The 25913-nt window shown below is 43.8% G+C and overlaps 1 protein-coding gene and 1 pseudogene across 1 annotated transcript in view; both read right to left on the bottom strand.

Moving 5' to 3' along the window:
- STRIP2 (striatin interacting protein 2) overlaps window positions 1-25913 on the bottom strand; it is a 56648-nt gene that overhangs the window by 9120 nt on the left and 21615 nt on the right. The window contains exons 9-18 of the mRNA XM_007982886.3: window positions 25500-25703; window positions 23667-23902; window positions 23340-23405; window positions 22535-22598; window positions 21432-21503; window positions 18776-18850; window positions 17665-17762; window positions 17073-17199; window positions 14372-14472; window positions 10799-10865 (exon numbers count right to left, since the gene is read on the bottom strand). Of these exons, the coding sequence (XP_007981077.2) occupies window positions 10799-10865; window positions 14372-14472; window positions 17073-17199; window positions 17665-17762; window positions 18776-18850; window positions 21432-21503; window positions 22535-22598; window positions 23340-23405; window positions 23667-23902; window positions 25500-25703 (1110 nt within the window). The remainder of the gene's footprint in view (window positions 1-10798; window positions 10866-14371; window positions 14473-17072; window positions 17200-17664; window positions 17763-18775; window positions 18851-21431; window positions 21504-22534; window positions 22599-23339; window positions 23406-23666; window positions 23903-25499; window positions 25704-25913) is intronic.
- LOC119626207 (small nuclear ribonucleoprotein G pseudogene) lies at window positions 5268-8101 on the bottom strand (annotated as a pseudogene).

Genomic DNA, 25913 nt, shown 5'->3' with positions numbered 1-25913 from the left:
GCAATGGGGCGATCTCGGCTCACCGCAAACTCTGCCTCCTGGGTTCAAGTGATTCTCCTGCCTCAGCCTCCTGAGCAGCTGGGATTATAGGCATGCACCACCACGCCTAGCTAATTTTGTATTTTTGGTAGAGATGGGGCTTCTCTATGTTGGTTGGGATGGTCTCAAACTCCCAACCTCAGGTGATCCACCTGCCTCAGCCTCTCAAAGTGCTGGGATTACAGGCGTGAGCTACCGTGCCCGGCCAGAGTTTTAAATTTTTAAGACACAAGGGAAACACAAAACATATGGGATAAGCAAGTGTATTTCTACTGTGAGCTTCCTTCATCCTGATTTTCAATACGGTAGAGGCATAAAAAGCCTTGCATTCCTCAGTATCTCAAAGAATAACATGGGAGAGAAGGTATCCCCTTGTAGAAGCAGCATTGGAATAGATACCAGAATACCTGGATTATGGCCTCATCCCTGACAGTATGATCTTAGGTAAATCATTTTCCTTGTTTCTTGTAGGAGGTTGAACTAGCTAATCTTTAAGATCACTTCAGCCCTGAGCATTCTATAATTCCGTGATTTACGTGGACTTTCTCCAGTTGAAAATAACTGCCTCATTCTTTTTAATGGTTACCTAATATTGTATTGCAAGTATGTACCATAATTTATTTAACCAGTTGGCCCTATATTAGTAGGCATTTAGGTTATTACCAATCTTTCAATTTTTCTTTTTCTGAGACAGAGTCTGACACTGTTGCCCAGGCTTGAGTGCAGTGGTGTCATCTCGGCTTACTGCAACCTCTGCCCCCCAGGTTCAAGCAATTCTCCTGCTTCAGCCTCCCAAGTAGCTGGGACTACAGACGCCTGCCACTACGCCCAGCTAATTTTTCTATTTTTAGTAGAGATGGGGTTTTACCATGTTGGCCAGGCTGGTCTTGAACTCCTGACCTAGGGTGATCTGCCTGCCTTGGTCTCCCAAAGTGTTGAGATTACAGGCTTGAGCTATTGCACCTGGTCATTTTTTTTTTTTTTTTTGAAACAGAGTCTAGCTCTGTTGCCCAGGCTGGAATACAGTGGATCAATCTCGGCTCACTGCAACCTCCACTTTCTGGGTTCGAGCTGTTCTCCTGTCTCAACCTCCCAAGTAGCTGGGATTACAGGCACAGGCCACCACACCCATCTAATTTTTGTATTTTTAGTAGAGATGGAGTTTCTCCATGTTGGCCAAGCTGGTCTTGAACTCCTGGCCTCAAGTGATCCACCCGCCTTGGCCTCCCAAAGTGCTGGGATTATAGGCATGAGCTACCACATGCCTGGACCCCAATTGTTCATTATTATAAACAATGCTGCAATGAATAATCTTAGACTTATAACATTTGGCATTTGGGATGTGTGACTGTAATCCAAACAACTTCTGCTAACTTCCCTAGCAGAGATGCTCTGAGGGAGGGTCCATATTTAAATCCCAAAAAGAAATGGACTGGTGATTAATCAAGTAAAGTTTTCTTTCTTTGTTTTGAGTCGGACTCTTGCTGTGTCGCTCAGGCTGGAGGGCAGTGGCGCCACCTCAGCTCACTACAACCTCCGCCACCCGGATCAAGTGATTCTCGTGCCTCAGCCTCCTGAGTAGCTGGAATTATAGATGTGCACCACCACGCCCAGCTAATTTTTGTATTAGGAGAGATGGGGTTTCACCATGCTGGCCAGGCTGGTCTCGAACTCCTGGCCTTAAGTGATTCACCCGCCTCGGCCTCCCAAAGTGCTGGGATTACAGGCGTGAGCCACCGTGCCCCGCCAAGTAGTTTTAAAAGTAAAGTTTTGGACTGGGTGCAGTGGCTAACACTTGTAATTCCAGCACTTTGAGAGGCCGAGGCGGACAGATCACAAGGTCAGATAGAGACCATCTTGGCCAACGTGGTGAAACCCCACCTCTACTAAAAATACAAAAATTTGCAGGGCATGGTGGCGCACACCTATAGTCCCAGCTACTTGGGAGGCTGAGGCAGGAGAATCGCTTGAACCCGAGAGGCAGAGGTTGCAGTGAACCAAGATTGCGCCACTGCACTCCAGCCTGGTGACAGAGTGAGATGCCGTCTCAAAAAAAAAAAAAAAGTGAAGTATTGAGTAAGGGTAAGCCATTTGTGGCTGTTGCCTTTTCCTTAGGGCTCGGTCTCAAGAATTCCAGGAAAGGAACCCCAGTTCCCTCTTTGAAGATAGTCTCAGCTGCCCATGGCCTTGCTCTCCTTTCCTCCTCTTTTTTTCTTTCTTTCTTTTTTTTTTTTTTTTTTTTTTATTTTTTGAGACAGAGTCTCACTCTGTTGCCCAGGCTGGAGTGCTGTGGCACTATCCTTGGCTCACTGTAACCTCCGTCTCCCGGGTTCAAGCTATTCTCCTGCATCAGCCCCTCAAGTAGCTAGGATTACAGGCACATGCCACCATGCCCAGCCAATTTTTCTATTTTTAGTAGAGACAGGGTTTCACCATGTTGGCCAGGCTGGTCTCAAACTCCAGACTTCCAGGTGATCTGCCCACCTTGGCCTCCCAAAGTGCTGGGACTACAGGTGTGAGCCACTGCACCTGGCTGGGTCTTACTATTTTGCCCGGGCTGGGCTCAAACTCATCATCCTCCCACTTCAGCTTCCCAAGTAGCTGGGACTATAGGCATGTGCCAACTCTCTTTTCCTTCTGATACTACTTTCCCAGACAACTGTAACTAGCTCTACTTCTCACATCAGATGCTGCCAGGAGCTGGCACTGAACGCACACACACTGGTCAGTGGCTCTCTCAGGATGGCCACCAAACCCTAGCTTGTTCTGTCTCCCTTGCTTGCAGCAGGCTCTACCTGCAGCACTGCTCTAGCCTGTGCCTGTTCCAACCCAACAGATAACTTTTTCCCAACAGGTCTTCGGTTCCACAGGTTCATATTTGCCAAACTTGAGAGTTTTTCTTCATGTTTATATTCATTTAAGGCAGGTCACCTTTCTCTATTTTTTTCTTTTCAAGACCCAGCATATTAAAATGGAAGCCTCTGTGAGGAGATATAATTTGTGAACAGCAGCATACGTCACATTCTCTTGTTCCTGGTACTTCATACTAGCCAAAGCAAGACCTTTACTTCCTTTGTATTAACTAAAGTTAAAAAAGAAAACATATCCACAACCTACTCTCACGAATATTTGTTTGCAGTATGCCTTAGGTCTAAAGATTCAGTTCAAGGACTACATCCCACCCTTTCAGAGTATCTCCAGGGCACTATGAGGGCTGTATTCTCAAAGATCCATCCATCACCCAGGTGAGTGAGCCAAGCCAAATAAAATCTAGGCTTTTAGATTTTATTGCCAATTATGTAGCTAATTAATTCAGATGACTAAGGGAAGAATGGAGCATTTCTTCCTTTTGGATTGAGGAATCATATTGGTTAGAATGGGAGCACCAGAAGGAATGTAGTTGCTCTAGTCCCAATTCTGTCATCCACAGAAACAAAAACTGGGGCCCAGAAAGGGGAAGGGGCTTGCCCAAGGTCACATGTTAAGCACCCAATCACCAGTACTCAGTCAATTTGAAGACTCTTTATTTACTGTTCACCTTCTAGCTGCACTTCTGGAATCCTGCACACAGAAGGCAATTCAGAGGAAATTAAGTTGGATCCCCTGCTTTCCGAGCTTCCTGAAGACTCAATGGTGGAAAAGCACATTCTTCGGTCCTACCATAATTCGTACTTCAAACCAGAAGAAAATAATCGTTCCCAGGAAAAACAAGAACAAAAAACAGTGAGGTTTCCTTCTTTAAATGGAAGCATTTGACTGAATCTAGTCAGCCTATGATCAGATTGAACTTTTAAAGAAGGGCTACTAAGGGTGAGATCTAATACTATATCTCAAACCTCCTCAACAGCTTACTGAAGTCCCTATGTGACAAATGAGCTCTGCACTGATAAATCAAAATTATTAATATTAACTTGGTTATTTTATAATGAATGTAGGGGAATTTTATAGTCCAAGGAAAGTTGGATGCTTATCTAATGACCCAACCTTCCTTCCTTTATAGATGAAATTTCTATAGCCTACAGGAAAACTGCTGAAGATCCCTTATAGTTATAAGTGGCAAAGCCAGGTTTGTTTGTCTTTTCCATACTACCTAGTCTATTTCTCTGCTTTGTGCTTCAGGCTTTCCTGGCCATGTTAGCCCTGCATTTATTTGAAACTATTAAAAAAACTTATGCTGGCCAGGCATGGTGGCTCGTACCTGTAATCCCAGCACTTTGGGACATCAAGGCAGGAGGATTGCTTGAGACCAGGGATTTGAAACAAGCCTGGGCAACATAGTGACACTTTGTTTCTACAAAAAATTTAAAAATTGCCTGGGCAATATAGTAAGACCTTGTCTCTACAAAAAATATAAAAAATTAGCCAGGCGTGGTGACATGTGCCTCTAGTCCCAGCTACTCGGGAGGCTGAGGCGGGAGGATCACTTGAGCCCAGAGGGTAGGTTGCAGTGAGCCAAGATCACACCACTGCACTCTAGCCTGGGTGACAGGGTGAGGCTCTGTCTTAAAAAAAAAAAAAAAAAAAGCTAGGTCTTAATACTTAACTGATGTCAAATTCATGGTAATAACTATTACTTGACAAATGATTCTTTTGATTCATTTCTCTATTATGGTTCACATAACGAAAATGAAATCCTATTTTTATTTTAAACTTTCTTTTTTTGACTATTACAAGTTTATCTAACAAATTTTTTTTTTTTGTGAGACAGCGTGTCGCTCCTGTTGCCCAGGTTGGAATGCAGTGGTGCGACCTCTGCTCACTGCAACCTCTGCCTCCCAGGTTCAAGTGATTCAGTCTCCCAAGTAACTAGGATTACAGATGCCCGCCACCAAACCCAGCTAATTTTCGTGTTTCGTAATTTTCCCAGCACTTTGGGAGGCCGAGGTGGGTGGATCACAAGGTCAGGAGTTCAAGACCAGCCTGGCCAACATGGTGAAACCCCATCTCTACTAAAAATACAAAAATTAGCCGGGTGTGGTGGCAAGTGCCTGTAATCCCAGTTACTTGGGAAGCTGAGGCAGGAGAATCGCTTGAACCCAGGAGGTGGAGGTTGCAGTGAGCCGAGACCATGCCACTGCACTCCAGCCTGGCAACAGAGCAAGACTCCGTCTCAAAAAAAAAAAAAAAAAAAAGTCCGATATAAAAATGTACATGACCTAATTTTTACACCATAGTAAAACAGGCTCTTTGGAGAGGGGACATGGATTTCTATGCTGAACAGCCATCATTTATACTTGTTCCAAGGTTTCTAACATGATACTATTTCATTGTATCACCACTATTCCAATATTGTTCTGTTGCCCACTGGTTGCCATCTCCACACACTCATCTATCACAAGATTCATAAAGGGATCAAATCCCCACAATATTCTTGGACATGTCTGCCACCATTTAATTTCAATGAAAACTTCTTGTCTATAAACTTTTTCAACACGGGAGGGTGAGTTTTGCTCATGGTGTCTACATGGGCTCATAGATGCCTTAAGATGGAATGCATATCCTCTCTCTTGCTCCTATGGTAGGCCCAGCAGTCTTGCATCTGGCATCACCCACCTCATTAGCCAATCAATTGTTGGCATTTTTCTTCTATTTTAGTCTTTTCTTTACCAGCACCATTATAGAATAATTTTCTTATATGGGTTTTTGATAAATTACTGCTAGATTAAGGACATAGATCTGGATAGCTTAAAAGAGAGTAATGGTTCTCAAGTGAAATAAGTGGATAAGGAGGAAAGAGAAAAAAAAAATTTCAAGATTGTTTGGGAAACTTTAACAAACTACAAGTGCTCCAGTAAGGGGCACTAACATACCTGGATATGTGAGTTTGAAAAATCATCCTGGAGATTCTAATCTCCCCAAGAACCCATTACAGAAATAGTGACCAACAGGAAAATTGATATAATGCTAAAAAAATTTTATCCATGGTCCTTTCTTTGCATAAATAACTCATGGAAAATGGATCTATGCCTTATGGTATATTTACAGTATAACTCTGAAATACATGTATGTTTACTCATAAATGCATAGTTTTAAATAACATTGTAGGAATGTACACATAAGTATAGAAAGTAAAAAAGATATCAATATAATACATATAAAAATATTTTCCATCCCCCAAAGCATTTCCTTGCACAGCTTACATTTCATACCACTGCTCTCAACAACCATTCAGATGCTAAGCATTGCAAAATACATGCTGAGTCCACATCCACTGCCTTCTCCAGCAATCTCCTTTCAAAGACCACACTTAACTTCCACATAACATACGTTCACCATCCTTCATTTAAGTTTGGAATTTTATTTCAATTTTTTCCTAGCTTAGTGGATTGAGTATGAATACCAACATTTGGAGATACACAAATTTTTAAACTTCCTGTACCAGGTGGGAGGGGAAACTACTCAGTATATTGGTGAGGATGGCCTATCTATAGCTAATTGTTTTGACAAAATGGGAATATTTCAGAAATTAATATGCCATTAGCTCTGCTTTTATTTCATGTTCATCATGCTTTTTAGAGTTTCAAATAAAGTTGAATTGAATTCAGTTCAAATTCAGAAAAGTGAAAAAATATAAATCAAGACTACCTCAGTCCAGCAGTGGCTCAAGCTTATAATCCCAGCACTTTGGGAGGCCAAGGCAGGTAGATCATTTGTGGTCAGGAGTTCAAGACCAGCCTGGCCAACATGGTGAAACCCTGCCTCCACTAAAAAATACAAAAATTAGCTGAGCAGTAATGGCACACACGCACCTGTAATCCCAGCTACTTGGGAGGTTGAGGCAGGAGAATCGCTTGAACCTGGGAGGCAGAGGATGTGGTGAGCAGAGATTGTACCACTGCACTCCAGCCTGGGTGACTGTCTCAAAAAAAAAAAAAAAAAAAAAAAAAAAGACTACTTCAGCCCAATAGTTCCACTTCTAGGAATCTAAAGGAAATAATCAAAGATTCACATGCAGCTGGGCATAGTGGCTTACATCTGTAATCCCAGCACTTTGAGAGGCCAAGGCAGGAGGATCACTGAGCCCAAGAATTTGAGACCAGTCTGGGCAAAATAGGGAGATTCTGTCTCTAGGGAGATTGTATCTCTAAAAAAAATTTTTTTAAATTTAAAAATTAGCCAAGCATGGTGGCATATGCCTGTAGTCCTAGCTACTTGGGTGGCTGAGGTGGAAGGATCATTTGACCCTGGGAGGTCAAGACTGCAGTGAGCTGTGATCACACTACTGCACTCCAGCCTGAGCAACTTCGAGACCCTGTCTCAAAAAAAAAAAAAAAAAAAAAAAAGATTCGCATGTAAGGATGTTTGTTTTGGAGTTACACAAGGAAAACATAAATAAATGTCAACGACAGAGAAGAATCTTTTTTGAAACTAAATAGTGGAATATTATGTGTAACTATTAAAAATTATGTCCTGGGCCAGGTGTAGTGGCTCATGCCTGTAATCCCAGCACTCTGGGAGGCTGAGGAGGGCGGATCATGAGGTCAGGAGATCAAGACCATCCTGGCTAACACAGTACAACACCGTCTCTACTAAAAATACAAAAAATTAGCCAGGTGTAGTGGCATGTGCCTGTAATCCCAGCTACTTGGAAGGCTGAGGCAGAAGAATCGCATGAACCCGGGAGGCAGAGGTTGCAGTGAGCCAAGATGGCGCCACTGCACTCTAGCCTGTCCGACAGAGTGACACTCCATCTCAAAAATAAATAAATAAAAATAAATAATAAATAATTTAAAAAATTAAAACTATGTCCTCAGCTAGGCGTGGTGGCTGACACCTGTAATCCCAGCAATTTGGGAGGCCAAGGAGGGCAGATTGCTTGAGCCCAGGAGTTCAAGATCAGCTTGGGCAACACAAAGACCCCGTCTCTACAAAAAATACATAAATTAGCCTGGCATGGTGGCATGCCTGTGGTCCCAGCTACACCCAGCTACTTGGGAGGCTGAGGTGGGAGGATCACTTCAGTCCAGGAGCTTGAGGCTGCAGTGGGCTGTGCTTCAGGCCGAGTGCACTGCACTCCAGCTTGGGTGACAAAGCAAGACCCTGCCTTCAAAAAAGAAAGAAAAAAATTGTCCTCTAGAATGTTTAATAAAATGATATTGTGAACATTTAAATTTTGCTGCCAAATGAAACATCTATGTATAAAGTCTTAGTTTTGTTAATGTGTTTATATATGAGTGAATATATATATATAGTTGCAGCAAAATATTAACAGTGGCTATATGTAGGTGACATAAGAGTATTTTTCTTCCTCATACTTTTCTGTTTCTCCAATTTTCTGCAATACATATATTTATTTTAATATCAGAAAAAAAAAATTAAAGAAAATCCTATAGCCATTCGTGGTGGCTCACGCCTGTAATCCCAGCACTTTGGGAGGCTGAGGCAGGTGGATCACCTGAGGCCAGGAGTTCGAGATCAGCCTGGCCAACATGATGAAATCCCATCTGTACTAAAAATACAAAAATTAGCCGGGCATGGTGGCACGTGCCTGTAGTCCCTGCTACTCAGGAGGCTGAGGCAGGAAAATCACTTGGACTCAAGAGGTGGAGGTTGCAGTGAGCTGAGATCGCACCACTGCATTCCAGCCTGGGTGACAGAGCAAGACTCTGTCTCAGAAAAGGGAAGGGAAGGGGAGGGGAGGGGAGGGGAGGGAGGGGAGGGGAGGGGAGGGGAGGGGAGGGGGGGAGGGGAGGGGAGGGGAGGAAAGAAAATCCTATATATTCAAATAGCCAGTACATTTTCTGTGCTTGCCATTTGTTAAGCCTGAAAAAAAGAGATATATCTTACTCATCTGAACACTAGTCTTTTTCTGAGCATAGAAGTCACAAGTTTAGATAAACCATACTGAGGACCTATGTGGAATAGACTCACCAGTTACTGCAGCCCATGACTGGGTTCATTCAAAATTCAAGCAAAACAAAAAGTCTGTGGTTACTAAATGAAACCACCAGATGCCACTGTTGCTTCACAGAAAGGAGTAAAATACTTAGCATGACTATTTTTTAGGAAGAATAAATACACGCTTTCACTCTGGGATAATACTGAAGTCTTCTTAGAAAACATAATAAATTATTATGTTCACTTCATTTCAATAATTTTATGCACATATCCCAAAGGTCAATTGGGAGAGATGTGAAAGCGTGGTTCCTATCAATTCCTATATATGAACAAATGGGGTTGGAATTGAAAATAAAGAACACATTATAGGAAGAAATAAATTCAGGCCATAAAAGTTGACTTTATCTTCTGAAATGTCCTACTAATAGCAGAATTTTAATGCTACTGTGTACCACTGTTTCTGTGGAAAACGTATTCTTCATTCCAACTCTGAATGGCAGGGGATGCATGTCTCTCTACCCTGACTTCCACTTTCAACTGGTAGCTATTTAACTTCTCCATGTATAAAATAGTAATACAACCTCATAGAGTAGTTTTAATGATTGAATAGCTACATTTGTGTAGTGTGGGTAAAAAAATTTTTTTTAATAAAAAATTTGATAAAAGACTGACTAGCATCATAAATAACATAAAGAAGGTTAGACAATTTATTACTTCTCTGTAGGAATGAAAAGCTTTCAACTCCTTTGGCTGCTGAGGTCATATCTAAATAAGACCAGGGAATCTCTCTATCCCAGTGGTAAAAAGGTGCTAGGTTGGTGTCTCAGGATATGGGTCTTTTGACTCATGTCTAATTCAGGCTCTGTCACCTATGAGGAGTAAACCATGACAAGTCACTGGGCCTTCAGGTTTCTCATCTTCGAAATAAGGGGGTTGGATCAAATGGCTCTTAAGCCCCCTCTTAAGGCCCCTCCAGCCAAGAATCCTATGGTTCTATAAAACTTGTACCACAGAGGTTGGCCTTCTATTTTTGCATAATATACTTTTCTGACTCAATATTTTGCAGGAATTACAATTGGAGGACAAAGGGTTGTAGTAACCATCAGTTACTACATCGGTTAAATGATTCAATCATTTAACATTTATTGAGCTCTTCAATGTACCAGACAAGGTGCTAGACTCTAAGGATATAAAAATGATGATACTATCTCTTCCTTCAAGGATTCTACAGTCAAATTGAGAAACAGACACAAATGCATAATGACAATGCAACAGGATGGAGGTATGGATTGTGGCATATCTAAGGAGCTATGGCAATACATGATGAGGTAGGTACCTCATCTTCAGTATGGCTGTTGTTCAGTCAGTTTCATAGAATTGAGAATAACTGTGAGTGACTTTTCTGATTTGCCTAGAGCTGTTTTCAAGATGAGAAACTTTCTGGGCAATCCTTTTGTGGCTATACAGACTTTTGCCTCTGAGAGACTTAGACAAGTATTTTCTCAGGTACACATTGCTAGGTTTATAACCTATATGAAAATAAGAAGTGAACTCCCTGTAGCACAGCAGAAAAGAAGACAGATAATTATTTGAGCTAGACCAGAAGAGATTCTCCTGCATTTAGCATAGATATTCACACTCAATTTCAGTCCCATTATGTTTCTAAATTCCCTCTCCTCCTTGGTGTTCTTCACTGGCTGTTTCCTCTTCTCTGAAAAATGCTAGGTTAAGCTTTTCCAGATCTTTCTCAACTGGGTCAGCAACTCTAAACCCCTGCTGCATCTGTGCTCTTGCCAATATACCTTCATTGATCTAAGACTCTCAAACCAGGGCATTAAGGGGTTGGAGAAGAAATGAAAGAGCAAATGCCAACCTGTACCACCTAGCAATTTCAAAGGCTACCAAATCCCCATCTGCTTACCAGACTTTCAGTAGTAAGCTCCGGCAAATCCTGGATGGTGCAGCAAGGGTAATCCAGGACTGAGATGCTGTAAGATGCAGAGATAAGGACAGGCTTTAGGTAAATGGCAACAGCAGGAATTGGCTGTATCTGAAAAGGGCAGGAGTTATTTCTCTCCAGCAGCCCCTATTCAGTTCCCAATTTGCTTAGTGACCTCAGCTGAAACTGAGGGCTCTGGTGCCAGGCAACTCTAGCTCCAGTCTCCTTTCCTATCATGAGAGGAACCAATGAGTTCTTTGAGGCTGGCCCCCATCTGGTAGATGCAAAAGAGAGCAGAAAGAGAGCCTCTTTTCTTAGCACTCCTTGCTTCTTTAAAGGAATACGTAAACTTAAGTGCATTTGTGTTTCTGCATTTAACTGTATGTGTGAATATAACTGCTCCCACAGACATGGTCCAAACCCATCCCACTGGATAACAATCTGAGGATGTGAGGATGAAATGATCCTCCCGTGTCTCTCACCAGATCTTTCTGAAAGCGGGGAGCTCTGGAGAATGATTACAGAACCCACTCCTAAAGGAAGCTTGAGACAGGGGCAGCTTCCTATAGAAAGGCTAATCTAGGAACTCAAGAATGATAATAGCCTACAGTGGGGGACTGCAAGTTACAGCTCTGTGGTGAGCCCAGGGAAGCAGGCATGAGTTAGAAGGGGAAATAAGGCATTGCATTATGACAAGGACATAGTTACAAAATAAATGACAGCTCTCTCTTTCCTCTTCTCCCTTCTTCATTGACACAACACAGAATCTGGACTAGCTAATCTCTAATGCTCCTTCTGGTTCTGACATTCCATGAGGTTTTGAACACCAATCTATCTGAACTAGTGCAGTTGGAAATGAATAAAGGATGTTGGCAAAGCAGTGGCTATAAAGACGAGTTCACACTGCTATAATGAACCTGTCTCTACATTTCAAAAGTCAAAATTTCTATACAAGCAAAAGGCAACAATTTATTTGGCCAGAAATGTTTACCTTTGTCCAAGAAACTCAGACAAAGATAACCTGGGGGACCAGGGTAGGAGAGGAGAAGAGTCAGCTTGGGAGAGGACTGTGTCAAACTACCTGTAATGTTGTTCATCATCTTGATTCACTCTATCGGATTTTCCCAGGGTTGCCAGTTCTGTACTGCTCCATTAGGATGAACATTCTTGGCTGGCTCATTCACCTATCCAGCCACCTCCTACTGAGGAAGCCCTATGGCAAAGTAGGTGCCGGCAACCAGGAAATGGGGGTGGGAAATCAAAGATGGGTTTGTTCCTTTCTCTTAGTGAATTGAAATCTAGCCTAAGGGGGCATAAAATTAATTTACAAGTATCTAGAACATCTAGATTGCAAGATCCATGAGAAAATTCTGCAATAATGAGTTGTGATCTCCAAGTTCTCAGAGATCATTCAAAAGTAAAACTTACAGGTCGTGCATAAGAGGATCATCTTGTTCAGGCCAACCTTAGCAAAAGGTGTAGTCTGTTGCTACCACTCTTCCAACTCCAAATTGAACCAAATGGATATCTATTGAATTGTCTGTCCCCCCCATTCTAGGTCCATGGGTGCAGAAGGAACATTAAGTTTCTGTATACCACTCCCCTAGCCACAGTTGATCTAGGGGTGAACCTAGGGAATCTGGAATAGGGATTAGAGAGTCAATTCAGTCTCTGAGGTGGGGCATGTTCAGCTCATATAGACATATTTCACTATGCGGCCTGAGAAGCAAACAACGCAGACTGATACATTTGTCAGTGAGAGAGGAAACTGGAGTGGAAATACAGAGACCTGGTGTCTTACAGATAGAAGTGGAAGGCTTTCTGGGCTCCCCACACTACAGACCAACCCTGAGGTCCAGAGCTGCACTGCTGTCCTAGGTTCCTCAAGATGACACACGTCATTTCATTCTGACAAAGTCACTATTCTGCATGAGTCTAGTCTAGCTAGCTTTGATTACTTTTAACCCAGAGTGTTGACTGATACACAGAGGTGCCTGCTTGCAGTTGTGACCCTGATACAGCCTGACCTGTACTTCATTTTCCCTGGTAACTCAAGTAGCACATCTGAAGTGCCAATTTTAAAGGGGTCAGTGCACAGGTCTCCATATCATTAGGAAAAACCCATCCTCCAATGCTTACCCTCAAGGGAGAGTGTTTAAAGCAATCTTGCATATGCTAATATTAACCAGTGCTTACAACATTTCTATGATATAGTCAGAAAAGGTATTCTTTTTTTTTTTTTTGAGACGGAGTCTTGCTCTGTAGCCCGGGCTGGAGTGCAGTGGCCGGATCTCAGCTCACTGCAAGCCCCGCCTCCCGGGTTTACGCCATTCTCCTGCCTCAGCCTCCCGAGTAGCTGGGACTACAGGCGCCCGCCACCTCGCCCGGCTAGGTTTTTTTTGTATTTTTTAGTAGAGACGGGGTTTCACCGTGTTAGCCAGGATGGTCTCGATCTCCTGACCTCGTGATCCGCCCGTCTCGGCCTCCCTAAGTGCTGGGATTACAGGCTTGAGCCACCGCGCCCGGCAGAAAAGGTATTCTTAAAGATGAAAATACTGTGGTTCAGAGAAGCAGTGTCTTGCTTGAGATTACATAACTAGCAAGTGGCAGATCCAGGTCACGAATCCAGGTCTCATGACTTCAGGTTCCATAGGGGGGGTAAGTGTGTGTTTTAAGCTACATATAAGTAGGCTCCCTCTCCATGGTGGAATTTCAGGCAGTACTGACAGACTAGTGTGGCAATATCTCTAGTCACCCCAACTATGAGATTAGCCCTCTTACTTCTACTTGAGGAATTTTGCCTCTGGTAAACTCTACTGATTAACATATTTCCAGTTCTTGTGAAAGCAGAATATTAAGGAACAAGGATTATTCTGTAATCCCCAAGTCCCTGCTTGGCTGGAGGAATGGAAAGCAATTTGTATTCACAGGGAAGCCTGTGTTCTAATCCTGTCTCTGATGCTTACTTAAGGGGTCTCACCAGCTTGTTAATTTTGTTAATATCTCTGAATTTGTTTCCTAATTGGCAAAATGAGAATAAAACGTATAACAACTTTTAGCATTGCTGAGGAAATTAAATAATGAATGCGAAATACCTTATTTTTTTAAACTACAAATTGACGTACCCCAGTAAATTCTATTATGTACCTTCAGTTATAAATTTTGTATAATGCATTACAGTTTACGAAACAGCATAACTGTTCCAATTGCTCCAACTTATGATTTATACTAAAATAAGGCCTGGCCAGATAGGCAAGTTGTTTCACAAAAAACAACCCCTGGATCCACCTGACAGAGCTAAAAATTCATCACTGCCACTTCATTTAAGTCATGACATTTTTCAGTGTTTAAAACTATTAAAATACAAATACCTCCCTAAAGAAGGCAAACCATATACTCCATCAGCTAACACTTCAAGAAAATTAAATTTAACAGTGACGGCTCTAAGACAGGAGGGACTAGGGACACCAGGAAAACTGAAAGGCTCGGAGATGATGTAATTTTCTCAACCACCCCAAAATAGCCCCTTGAAATAAACCTGTCCAGAGTTCATACCTGTTTTTGGCAGTGATGTATGACAAGATATTTTGATTGAAGAACTTCAGGATCAAGGGGATGCAGTTGGCAAATACCAAATGTTGCGATACATATTCAAACTGAATTAAAAATCAAAGCAGAAAGGGCTGCTTATTTGGAGGAGAATGGAAAATATGTTTGAGAAAAAGAGAGGAAGTACAAATCTAATATCCATTCCTGAGAATATATACTATCTACTATCCACTTGTGTTATCAGTCTTCCTGTCTAGGAAATGGGAAGAATCACCTTCACCCAGCCCATCCTACATGGAGGGGGATAATCGGCAGTATATGTCACAAGCACAAAATAAAGAAGCCAGAAAATAAAATCCCACTCCAAAACATAGAAAGAATTGCTGTGAGATTTGTTCCTAAGCCCAAAAGGAAGGGAAGGCTCCCTGAGGGAGTTGTTTTCCATGCCAAACCTCTGGCTCATGTTTCAACTGTAATTGATATAGCAGGGACAGCTGCAGCTTACTCCTGGCATCACTCAGTCAGGATGGTGACAGCACATAATAACCAAATGGACCACTGGGCTCCAGCTCCAGTATGTCTGATATACCATATTATCCCTAGTATTTAGAATATCAGTAAGTATACTGGCTGCTTGGAGTATGGGGTGAGGGGGAAAAGAATATTAGTAAATATTTTAATGAATGAATGAACAAGAGCCCTTCAGCCAACAAATACTGCATTGAGAAGTCTAAGGTGTCTTTGATAGGCTAAATACCAGAATGTGGAGACTCCATTCTGCTCTCCCAAATCCAGATGTGGTTTGTATACAGGACAACCTAGTGGGGCAGGTTGCCATAAGAGCAGTGTCATGGGGGTTATGTTACCCATGACACACTAAGGAGCGTCAAACACAGTTTATCTCCAGATCCAGAACCTAGTATTCTAGTATAGAAATGGGGTTGAGAAAGCAGAGAACTGTGGTGTTTTAAATCCTCAGCTCTCTGATCGCCAACAAGTAGCCAAGCAGCAAGCTAAGCTGCCTTACGGCCCTGGGTATGTAGTTAGAGCAGTGGAGTCGGTTCATGCCAAGACCACTTCCCTCTTCTGTTCAATATTTTCTCCCTGGAAAGTTATTTATTTTATTCGTAAAATCCAGGGTATTTTCCAAAGCCCCAGACAAAAGAGCCAACACATATTCAGTATCATCTGATGGAAAACTTTCTTCAGTTTGAGATGTGCCTGTGGCCCTGTCAGGATTCACTGACACACACTGGCAAGGCCCATCAAGCCATCTACCTGTCTGGCTGTGAATCCACACACTTCCCACCAAGAAAAGCAGAAGTAAACACACATCCACAGTTCTCTGTTCTCTTTCCACTAGAAACACTATTTCCTACCTACCCCTACTCCTCCCAGCCCTGCTGCTGCTCAGCAAACACTGGCAAAAGTGGGAGCACTCAGGGCAACCAAACACACCCAATGATGTCTTTGAATGTATGAAAGTGGAAATACTCTGGTTGATAGGGCCATGGACATAGACCCTGCAGAAGCCTCTCTGTACTCTGAGGACCTGCTTTTCTACCAGCAAGCTTGATTCTGACTTCATAGGAGGAAAATGGGGCAGAGCCTCTGGGCAAGAATGAGAAGCATTCCTCTTTTCCCCATGGTCTCCTCACAGACAGGAGCATCCATTTGCTGTCCCCATCTTGTCCCTATATCTTGGCAATGTCCATGAAACCAAGTCCAAACTCCTTAGCATAGCAAACAATGTTTTATGGGAAAGCAGCTTCTTAACTTTTCTTAGCTTTGATTTCGTCATCTATAAAAGAGGTATTAAATAAGACTATTTCATAGGGTGGAGAGAATTAAATGAGGACCTAGACAAGCTTAAAAGGGTGCTAGGCACAGGATAGGTGCTCAGTAATTGTGTGCTAGCATATAGATCATGATATGCTCCCTGCCGATTCCTCCAGCTTCATGTGTCACCAGACCACGCCCATCTTTCCCCCTGCCAGGCAGAACTCCAGCAACATTTAATAATGGTTTTTAAAGGTACTTTGCTCTCTCTCTTCCCCCTCTGGACTTTTGCATATTAGCTTTTTTGCTGAAATGCCTCCTGTCCTCCTTCCCTAACAATTCCCATATCCTGGCTAACATCTGTTTTTTTAGGACTCAGGTTAGAAGTCATTTCTTCTCCATCTCAAGCTGGAGTAGGTGTTTCCATAGCAACCAGTGCTTATCGGTATCAGCACACTTATCTCTCCATAATTGGCTACTTATGTATCTGTATTCTTTACAAGATTTCAAGGCCTTGAAGAGCCAGAACTGTGCCTTATTCTCAGAATTATATCTCAAATGTTGGAAAAGTGCTTCACATATAGAAAACTATGGTCAATATACCTTCCCCCCCATTTTTGTGAAATGCTTACATTCTCTCTTGCATTGTTTTAAAAACTGGCTGGGCATATTCCTGAGAAGCTAGAATTCCTACCCACAACCCTGGGATAACTTACAAGGGACACAGACATCTGCACCTTTCTAGGACAGTTCCCACTCCATAACCCTATCCCAAGCTCATGCAATGGGTGTCTGGATTCCCTGAGGGAGGACGAAGAAAAGGCTGGAAGATGCTCATCAGAACTAAAAGGGCCCTTGCACCCTTCTTTTGAGAGATTGGGCCTGGAAAACACCCAAGACCTGTAGAGAAGTGCTCCTAGCTGCTCACCTGGTAAATATGGTTGAGTTTGAAGTGTTTGAGGAGTAGCAGAAGCAGGGTAGAGATACTCTTTACAATAATCTCCTTGTGCCTGTTCACATCAATGCCCAGCTTCATGCTCTGGAGAACAGTGATGCTACAATGGGGAGAGAAGGTATTAGCGCAGAAAGTGGCCTTAAAGGGAGCCCTGCAAGGATCCAGGTATTTGGGTCTGATATAATATACACAAGAGAGCCAGAACTTGGGAAACTTGAACTTCTGTGCCAGGGAAACCTCCAGAGTTCCCACTTATGAGCCTGTCTGAAGAAATGCTCCATTGATTTCTTTGTTTCTGTCTCTCTTTTGGCAAGCTCATCCCTTGGCAATGTTCACCCAAATACCAGTCGCTGACACTGGTGTCACCCTCCAGATCAGATCCTGAGTTTTGAGCTAAAAAGAGCCAAGCAGAAAGCCCTGAAGGGGGAGGGGGTACTGGTGGGCAGAGAGGAGGAAATCTCTTTGGAGACAATCTCTGTAAGTGTTAACAAGGTGAGTGGGGACTAGAGAGAGCCTGCAGACAAGACAGCTAGTATCCAGCAGCTGCCCCCGTTGAAGCACTCACGGCATCTCCTCAGGTAGGACATCTGCCAGGATATTGATAGAGTCTGTCTTAGCCTTGGAGGTGGGAGCTGCAGCCAGCAGAATCTTAAGCAGAGCAATCTGGGAAGTAGAAAATAAAGAAATTCACCACTGTCAAATCCACTCAGCAAGGGAGTGATTCTTCCGCACTCTAACTGCCCTATAAAAAGTGTTTTAAAGCCATTCTCCAAGTTCTTCCCTCAATGACCATATCTCCCCAGCGTCCAGAAGAGCAAACAGGTGCCCAGTCCTGAGAGGCCTGCCTGTGAGGCTAAGGAGAAAGCCAGAGGGATCACATTGGCTGTTCTGCTTCAAGACTGTTCTTTCCAGGGCCTAGCATGGTGGCTGATGCCTGTAATCCCAGCACTTTTGGAGGCCAAGACAGGCAGATCACTTGAGGTCGAAAGTTCAAGATCCGCCTGGCCAACATGGTAAAACCCCATCTCTACTAAAAATACAAAAATTAGCTGGTGTGGTGGCGCATGCTTGTAATCCCAGCTATTCGGGAGGCTAAGGCAGGAGAATCACTTGAACCTGGGAGGTGGAGGTTGCAGTGGGCCGAGATCGCACCACTGCACTCCCGTCTGGGCGACAGAGTGAGACTCCACTTAAAAAAAAAAAAAAAAAAAAAGACTGTTCTTTTCAAAGGGGAAGATAGAAGGAATAGAGTGAGAGGGATAGTGTGTAGAAATAAGGTGGGAGGCATAAGCCCAACTTCTCCCACTCTTTTCTTTCCTCTAACCCGAACCATTGGCATCTTCCCCACTCCCAGCCTGAGGCTATCTAGTACATGACAGACCACAGCAGATCTCAGAGGGACTACAGTACTTATCTCGGAGAAGGGTGGGTCCCCAGTGTATCCTGTAGAGACCCCAACTTATTCCCCACCCTTCCCAAAGAAGGACTAGGGAGAACAGCACCATCAGAGGAGCACTGAGGAAAGCTCAGAATTTTCATGTGTCAGAGAATGCCTTGCCAAAGGCACAAAGGCTCAGAAAACAAGTTCAACTGTTGGACAGGTCCGCTTGAAATGGTTTTTAGCTGTCTGTTCCTTGTAGCAGAGAAGGGCAGCTCTGGCCTAACCATCTCCTTACCATATACTGAGGGAGGCTGTACAGCATTCCCTGGTAGAGGATTTCACATGGCGTCTCTGGTACCACTTCCTCCCCCTATGGCAAGAAATACATGGTTTGCCAACGCCACTTTCCAGGTGACCAAAGGCTTTATTTTCTTGGTTGTGAGGGGTGACCTGAAAAGAGCACTAAGCTGGGAGTCAGATCTAGGTTTCTACCCTAGCTATGTTAATGACTCACTGTATGACCTTGGATAAGTCACATTCCTTCTCTGAGTCCTAGTTTTCTCTTCAATAGGACCATCAGGTTGGCCTGGATGACCTCTCAGGACCTGGGAAACTGGAACAGATGCTACAGAAGCACTTCCTATGGTGTTGATCTGAGGCTGAGAACTCTAGAACATTCTGTAAGCCTGGAAGGAGAGGTAGGTGGCTCAATAGTGAGGGTTTAAAAGGAAGTTGGGTAACATATGGCCTGGTGAAACAGGAAGGAATATCAGCAAAGAAGCTTTTAAGTGGATGGAAATGATTTTCTTCCCCTCTCCATTCACCCCTACATCACTTTCTCCTTTCTGACCAGCCCCCTCATATACAACTATCTCTGTCCTATTGATGACATTAACTAAGCCTTTTATCAGAGTGAGGAGGCTGGGGCCTCAGGGACCCAATAGGCTTCTCAGGCCACTGTCATCTTTGACCAATGCAGTTTCCTTCCTCCTACAAGGTCTCTCTATTACAGGGCAAGGGTTCACTGCCATGAGACCCTGAGGCAGGGAAGAATAACCAGCCTCCTTCTGACCCACACAACTCATCTGCTGCTTAAATGGATGTAAGTCCTAAATGGACATTCAGCGGAGCCTGGCAATCCTGGCATGTTTGCCTTCCTGCTCTCCAAAAGGCCGATTTCAAACCATGTTCCCTCTCCTCAAACCAACTCCTTTGCCCACCATGCCTAAACAGTTGCTGATCCTGCCTCATGCTTCATGGAGAAAACAGAAGCACTCAGACAGGCACACACTCATCTTCTCAACACCAAATCTACAAAGAGTCTTCTTTCTTCCTTCTTAACATGAAGGATGAACCACCTGTGCTCTAACAAAGGCCAATCTCCTACTTGTGCTCAGGATCCCACACCCATTTGCTTTGTTGAATGCCTCAGTCCTGCAATTATCCCCTCTTGGATCATTTATTTTAGGACAAAAAAATGTTCTAGTATCTCTCAGCTATAAAACATCCTCCCCTTGACCTCACATTCTCCTTCAGCTACCATCCACTTTCTCTCCTCTTCACAAACTTTTATATGATCTACCTCCTTTTTTGACATTCCCTTCAATACACACCAATTAGGCTTTCAGTCCCACTACTTCACTTGGAGTTGCTCTTATCAAGGTCATTATCTTCATGTGGCCAAATCCAATGGGCACCCTGGTTCTTACCATAATGCCACTTATTAGTAGCATTTTACCCAGCAGATCACTCCTTTTTTCTTGAAAGACTTTCTTAGCTTTTATGATATCATAATCTCCTGGATTTCCAGCCACTTCACTGTCTTTCGTACTCTTCTGGCTCCTTTCCTGACACATGCCCACCTCAACATACTGGTGTGCCCCAGGACTTTGTCCTGCCTTCCATTCTCTTCTGTCTCTACTCCCTCCCTGGGTTATTTCAGTCAGTTCTACGGCCTTTAACACTGCCTATAAGTGTTACAAACAACTTCCGAATTTATTTCTCAAAGTCAGCCCTCTCCCTAGAATTTTAGACTTGTATTTCCAATTGCCTGCAGCTCCACATGGGTATCTAATGGGCATCTAAAACTTAGTATGACCAAAACAGAACTCTTGATATTCCCCCCACATCCTGGCAAATGGTACTTATTCTTGATTCCTTTCTTTGCCTCTCTAACCACATCTAAATGCACTGCAAGTCTTGTCAGCTACATCTCCAAATCCAGGTCGGCATCATCTCTCACCTTGACAATTTCAAGGGTTTCCTAACTAATCTCCCTGGAGTGGGTCTACGCTTTTCTGGTCCAATCTTTACACAGAAGCTAATGTTTTTAGAAACATAAATCAGATCATATCACTCCCCTGCTTAAAATCTCCAAAGGCTTCCTTCCCTTTGACTGTGAGTCTACTTCAAGCTCTCTACTTTTGCTTACAGGCCCTTGGCAAAGTGGCCTTAGGCCACCTCTCTGACTCTATCTGTAGGATCCCGGCCCTCGGCCCTGTGTTCTAGCCACAACAGCCTTCTTTCACTACCTCTGACACTCTAAACCTGCTTTCCCCTTGCTAAGGCTGTTCTCTCTGTTTGGAATGCTCTTTCCTCTGATGTTCCTATAGCTGGCTCCCTGTCCCTCAGATCTTTGCTTAAATGTCACCTTCTCAGAGGTCTACCTACTGGCTGCCCAATCTTGGTAGTCTACCAATGCTTCTTTCATGTTATCCTGTTTAAATTTTCTTCATTGTATTTACCATTCTTTGATAGTTTGGTTTACTTAACTTTTTGTTTTTTATCTTTCTTCCTTAACTTCAATATATCATGAAAGTAGGGACCTTGTCTTGCCTGGAACACAGTTAGAGCCTAATATGCTGAAATGAATGCATGCACACGTGCTCTGTGACAACACTGAAGACAGATTTTCTTCTACTCTTCTCCTGTGCAGGACCTCCTTGGCTCACCAAAGACATAGGGCACTTCTCCAGCTCCTCTTCATTCTTGATCTGCACATCTGCGATGGAGATATACTTGTGCTGACAAAGATAAGAAGACATCAACAAGGGCTGAGGGCCTCATTCACATGTGTACCAATCTCTTACTTAAATTCCCCAAAAGCAAGGAAATGTTCTGCTTATGTGTTTGTCACCTCACATAGACATGAACTCTTTCAAGGCAGGAGTCTTAATCACCTCTGCATCATCAGCACCAGTCAAAGTGCTTTGTGCACAGTGTTTCTGTTTATTCTGTTTCTACATTCGCTGAAGAGTAGCAAATACGTAAGCATTTATCTTCAAACAAAGTGGAAAGGGAAGCCAGAAACAGGCCGCTGCCCCTGGACCACTGCCCTAAGAGTTTTGATGCGTGTGGATGTATGCACGGAGTGATGACTCCATGCATACAATGGATATAGAGCAGGCTCCTATTCAATCCTGGGCCTTTGGAAGTCAGTGGACTTACGGAGAGAGATAAGTGAAAGGAAAAGAAGCAAGGAATGGGAAGAGAGAGAGAAGAATGGGAAGAGGAAAAAGAAATGAGAGGAAGAAAGAAGAATTTTAAAATCTACCTGAATATAGGAAACTGAGTAAGTAAAGAGAGACCTAAGTTTTCCTAACTGGCCAAAGGACTGCAGGGGGAATACAGAAGATCCAGAAAGAGTCTGGTATAAAACCCCACCCAGGCCGGGCGCGGTGGCTCACGCCTGTAATCCCAGCACTTTGGGAGGCTGAGGCGGGCAGATCACGAGGTCAGGAGATCGAGACCATCCTGGCTAACACAGTGAAACCCCGTCTCTACTAAATATACAAAAAAATTAGCCGGGCATGGTGGCGGGCGTCTGTAGTCCCAGCTACTCGGGAGGCTGAGGCAGGAGAATGGCGGGAACCCGGGAGGCGGAGCTTGCAGTGAGCCGAGATCGCGCCACTGCACTCCAGCCTGGGGGACAGAGCAAGACTCTGTCTCAAAAAAAAAAAAAAAAAAAAAGACCCACCCAGTATCCAGGAGCCTGGTAATCTGACCTGCTTTGATGGCTCCCTATCCCTGAAGACTGAGAGCCCACCCTGGTCACCTGCTTTAGGGTCTTCACACTCTCATGGATGGGCCTGGGTAATCCAACCAATGTATCTGTGTCCCTGTAAAAGGCCAGACATACCAGATCATAAGCTTCCAAAGTACAGAGAACTACTGATACCCCAATATCCCCCTAGAGTCACACGGACCATGCTACTTTCAACAACATCTACCCCCAGTATCCTAGACCTTCCTCTGCAAGCTTGTAGATCCCACATCAGTGCTTCAGGACACAAAAATAATAATAGTACACAGAAATGTTCCTGGAAATCAGGAGACTTTTATAGTCTTTTGGGTACTCACTTGGTGTGGGAGTGGTAGATTCCTACTTAAAAGGGGTATAGCCCAATGACATCTTGACTGTGAAACTCCACTAATAAAGACTCAATTTTCAAGAGGTCAGTGGGAAGGATTCATGAAGATGGGGAAATGGGGGAAGATTGGATCCGTTCTAACCATGTCTCTTCTTCACAGAATTTTAGCCCATTAGAGCAGGAAGGGCCCATAGAAACCATCTAACTCAATAACCTCAGGAAAAAATTAAGGCCCAAAAGAGAAAGGACTTGTTGCTCAAAGTCCTACAGTTGGCAAAAAACACAAAAGTTCTTTGAGGAAAAGTGGAAGAAACTCAAGGAAAAAAAAATCCATAGAAAGAACCCAAAGTAGTCACTGGGAGTTGTCCACGGCCTAGGGGCTCTAGGTTACATTATGACTACCAGGCACCATCCCTCATTCCAAGCTACCTGCTCCTCTGGCCCCCTAGGAACCACTCTATAGCCAGTTCCAACCATTCAGTCACTTACTGCCCCAGGGTGAATCCGATGAACTTGTTCCTGCTCATCTCCAAGAAGTGCTCAATGTCCTTCTGTCTGAGAAGATGGTGGAAAGACCAATCCCAGAGAAGGGAAGAAAAGCAAACTTTGAGAGAGAGAAACTTTCCAGGCTCCTACCCCTCCAATCAGAGGACTGGAGCGGTGGACAAAGGCAGCAATCAACAGAAGGAATTTCAAACCCAGGAGTTCTGACTGCCAGACCAACTTAACGAGCCTTGAATACATAGACTACTCCATCTTGGGCCTTTAGAGACTGAAACCCCAAAGCATAGGGGTCCCTGATGCTATTAAACCTACCTGACCTTTGGGGCCCAGGGCAGGCCCTTGGGAAAAGTCACCCGCTCAGCAGAGAGGGGTGCCTCTGAGGGTGGAGGTGGCACCAGAGGGTCCTGCTCTAGCAGGTCTAGCTCTCCATCCAAGGTTCGTTCTCCATCACCAGCAGACTCCTCTTCCTCCTCTGTGGCTGGCTCCTCAGTCTTGAAGAGATCCCTTTCATTGTAGATGTCCAGGCTGTCCTGCTTAGTGAGGAGTTGCTGGAGGGGAAAGAAAAGAGGGTAGGCGTGCAGAGAGCTCACTCTGGGCATCCTTGTCTGAGGCCACCCCATATCCACAGACCTCCAGATTTCAGGGAACATGGAATCTGAACACAGCCCTTGTGAAAACATCCAATTCCCCACCTCAACCCTACTGTCCCCACCCGAACCAATAACAGAACAAGAAGTTCTCAGGCAACCCTGCCATTAGCCAGGGAACAGAGCATAGATAATCCCAAAGTCACAGTTACTTAGCTTTCAGAAAGCAGTGATGCCTTTTTTTGCCAGCACTTTCCTTCCTAATTATGCTCTGCTTAGGTGAACATTCAATTAGTTTGCCTTCTGTGAGCATACACCAGCTGGCTGACTGAGGAAGAGGAGGACAGAAGCTTGCTGCTAGGCAGAGGGAAGCAAGTTTGGAATTTTAAATCTTGTGACAGAGAAAAAAAGATTGGACAGAAATAGGCCAAAAAGTTAACAGTGACTGTCTCTGGTTGTTAAGATTGTGGGTGATTTTTCTTTTCTCCCGTCATCACATTTTTATATTTGTTCCAAATTTTCTACAATGAGTAAGCATTACTTTATAAAACAAAAATAAAAGTTAAAAAATTTTATTGCAGATAATGGAGATTGGATTACTGAGCACTACTGTCTAGCCTGTTGATGAACTCAAGTAGGTCAGGCAGGGGAGTTTGTAAGAACATAGTCAGGTCTCAGTATAACCTGTCATTCTGACCTTTTCAGGACAGCAGACTACAGTCATGTGCTGCACAACGATGCTTCAGTCAACAATGGACTGAATTCAGTCAACAATGGACACATTATTTACATAATTGTGGACCCATAAGATTATAATACTGTATTTTTACTGTGCCTTTTCTAGGCTGAGATACACAAACACCATTGGGTTACAATTGCATATGGTATTCGGTATGGTAACTTGCTGTACAGGTTTGTAGTCTAGGAACAATAGGGTATATGCCTAGGTGTGCAGTAGGCTATGCCATCTGGGTTTGTGTAAGTACACTCTATGATGTTTGCTCAGTGACAAAATTGCATAATGACACATATTTCAGATTGTATCCCTGTCATTAAGTGTCACATGGTTATATACATAGACCCCTACCCAGTCATCTCTTAAATGTAAGCCTTTGGTTCCAGGGCCAGTTAAGAGTATGGCTGGCTGACAGTAAACCTTCCTGCTGCTTCAAAATAGTAAAATGCCTTACCCCAGAAAAATGGATTAGGTTGGAGACCTGTTCCAGTACCCTGGGTCCCTATTCTCAGGATTATACCCTTAATTGTTGTTCAGAATGTAAGGAACTCCAGGCACTGAAGTTCAGGCTAATGATTCTGTAGCAAGACATGGCTATATGATGTGATATCACAGTGTCACATCACAACAGCCCAGAGGGCTGTCAGGGCTGGGGGACAGAGTCAAACTGGAGACTTTTAAGATTTCAGGTTGGTCACAGGGCCAACCCAGGCAGGATGAACCAGGTCATTTACTGCTTTTTCCTACTACATCCAGAGTAGCTTAGAATCTTGACTTTTGGCCAGTGATTGCCACAATACCATTGTCTGCTTCAGTCCATACCCTTCGAGAGCCACGGCGGCCTCGCAGCTTGGATGGTGGGGGTGCCAACTGAGACTCTCCCAGGTCAAGAGTGTAAGAGGGCGGGGAGGCAGCACGCATGCTCTTCACCACCTGGATACTGTCTTCAGCCAGTGGAGGCAGGCCCAATTCTGCCCGCTTCTGTACTTTGAGAGTCTGCAGATGCTCAAATCCACCGAGGGTAAACTAAGGAAGAAACAGGAAAGGGGCAGAGAGAGAGGAAGGAAGGGAAGTAAGAGAGAGTCAAGGTCAGGGAAACATGGATGAAAAGAAAGAGCCACAACCTCCCGTCCCTTCAGAGCTTTTCCTTAATAAGGAGGTAGTAAAACAGAAAGAGGCAAATATGATTACCATCCCCACGGCAACTGAGGAGCTCAGGGGTCAGGATAAAGCATT

This window comes from Chlorocebus sabaeus, chromosome 21 (assembly GCF_047675955.1).
Source record: "Chlorocebus sabaeus isolate Y175 chromosome 21, mChlSab1.0.hap1, whole genome shotgun sequence".
Lineage (NCBI taxonomy): Eukaryota > Metazoa > Chordata > Mammalia > Primates > Cercopithecidae > Chlorocebus > Chlorocebus sabaeus.
This window is presented reverse-complemented; position numbering and strand designations above follow the sequence as displayed.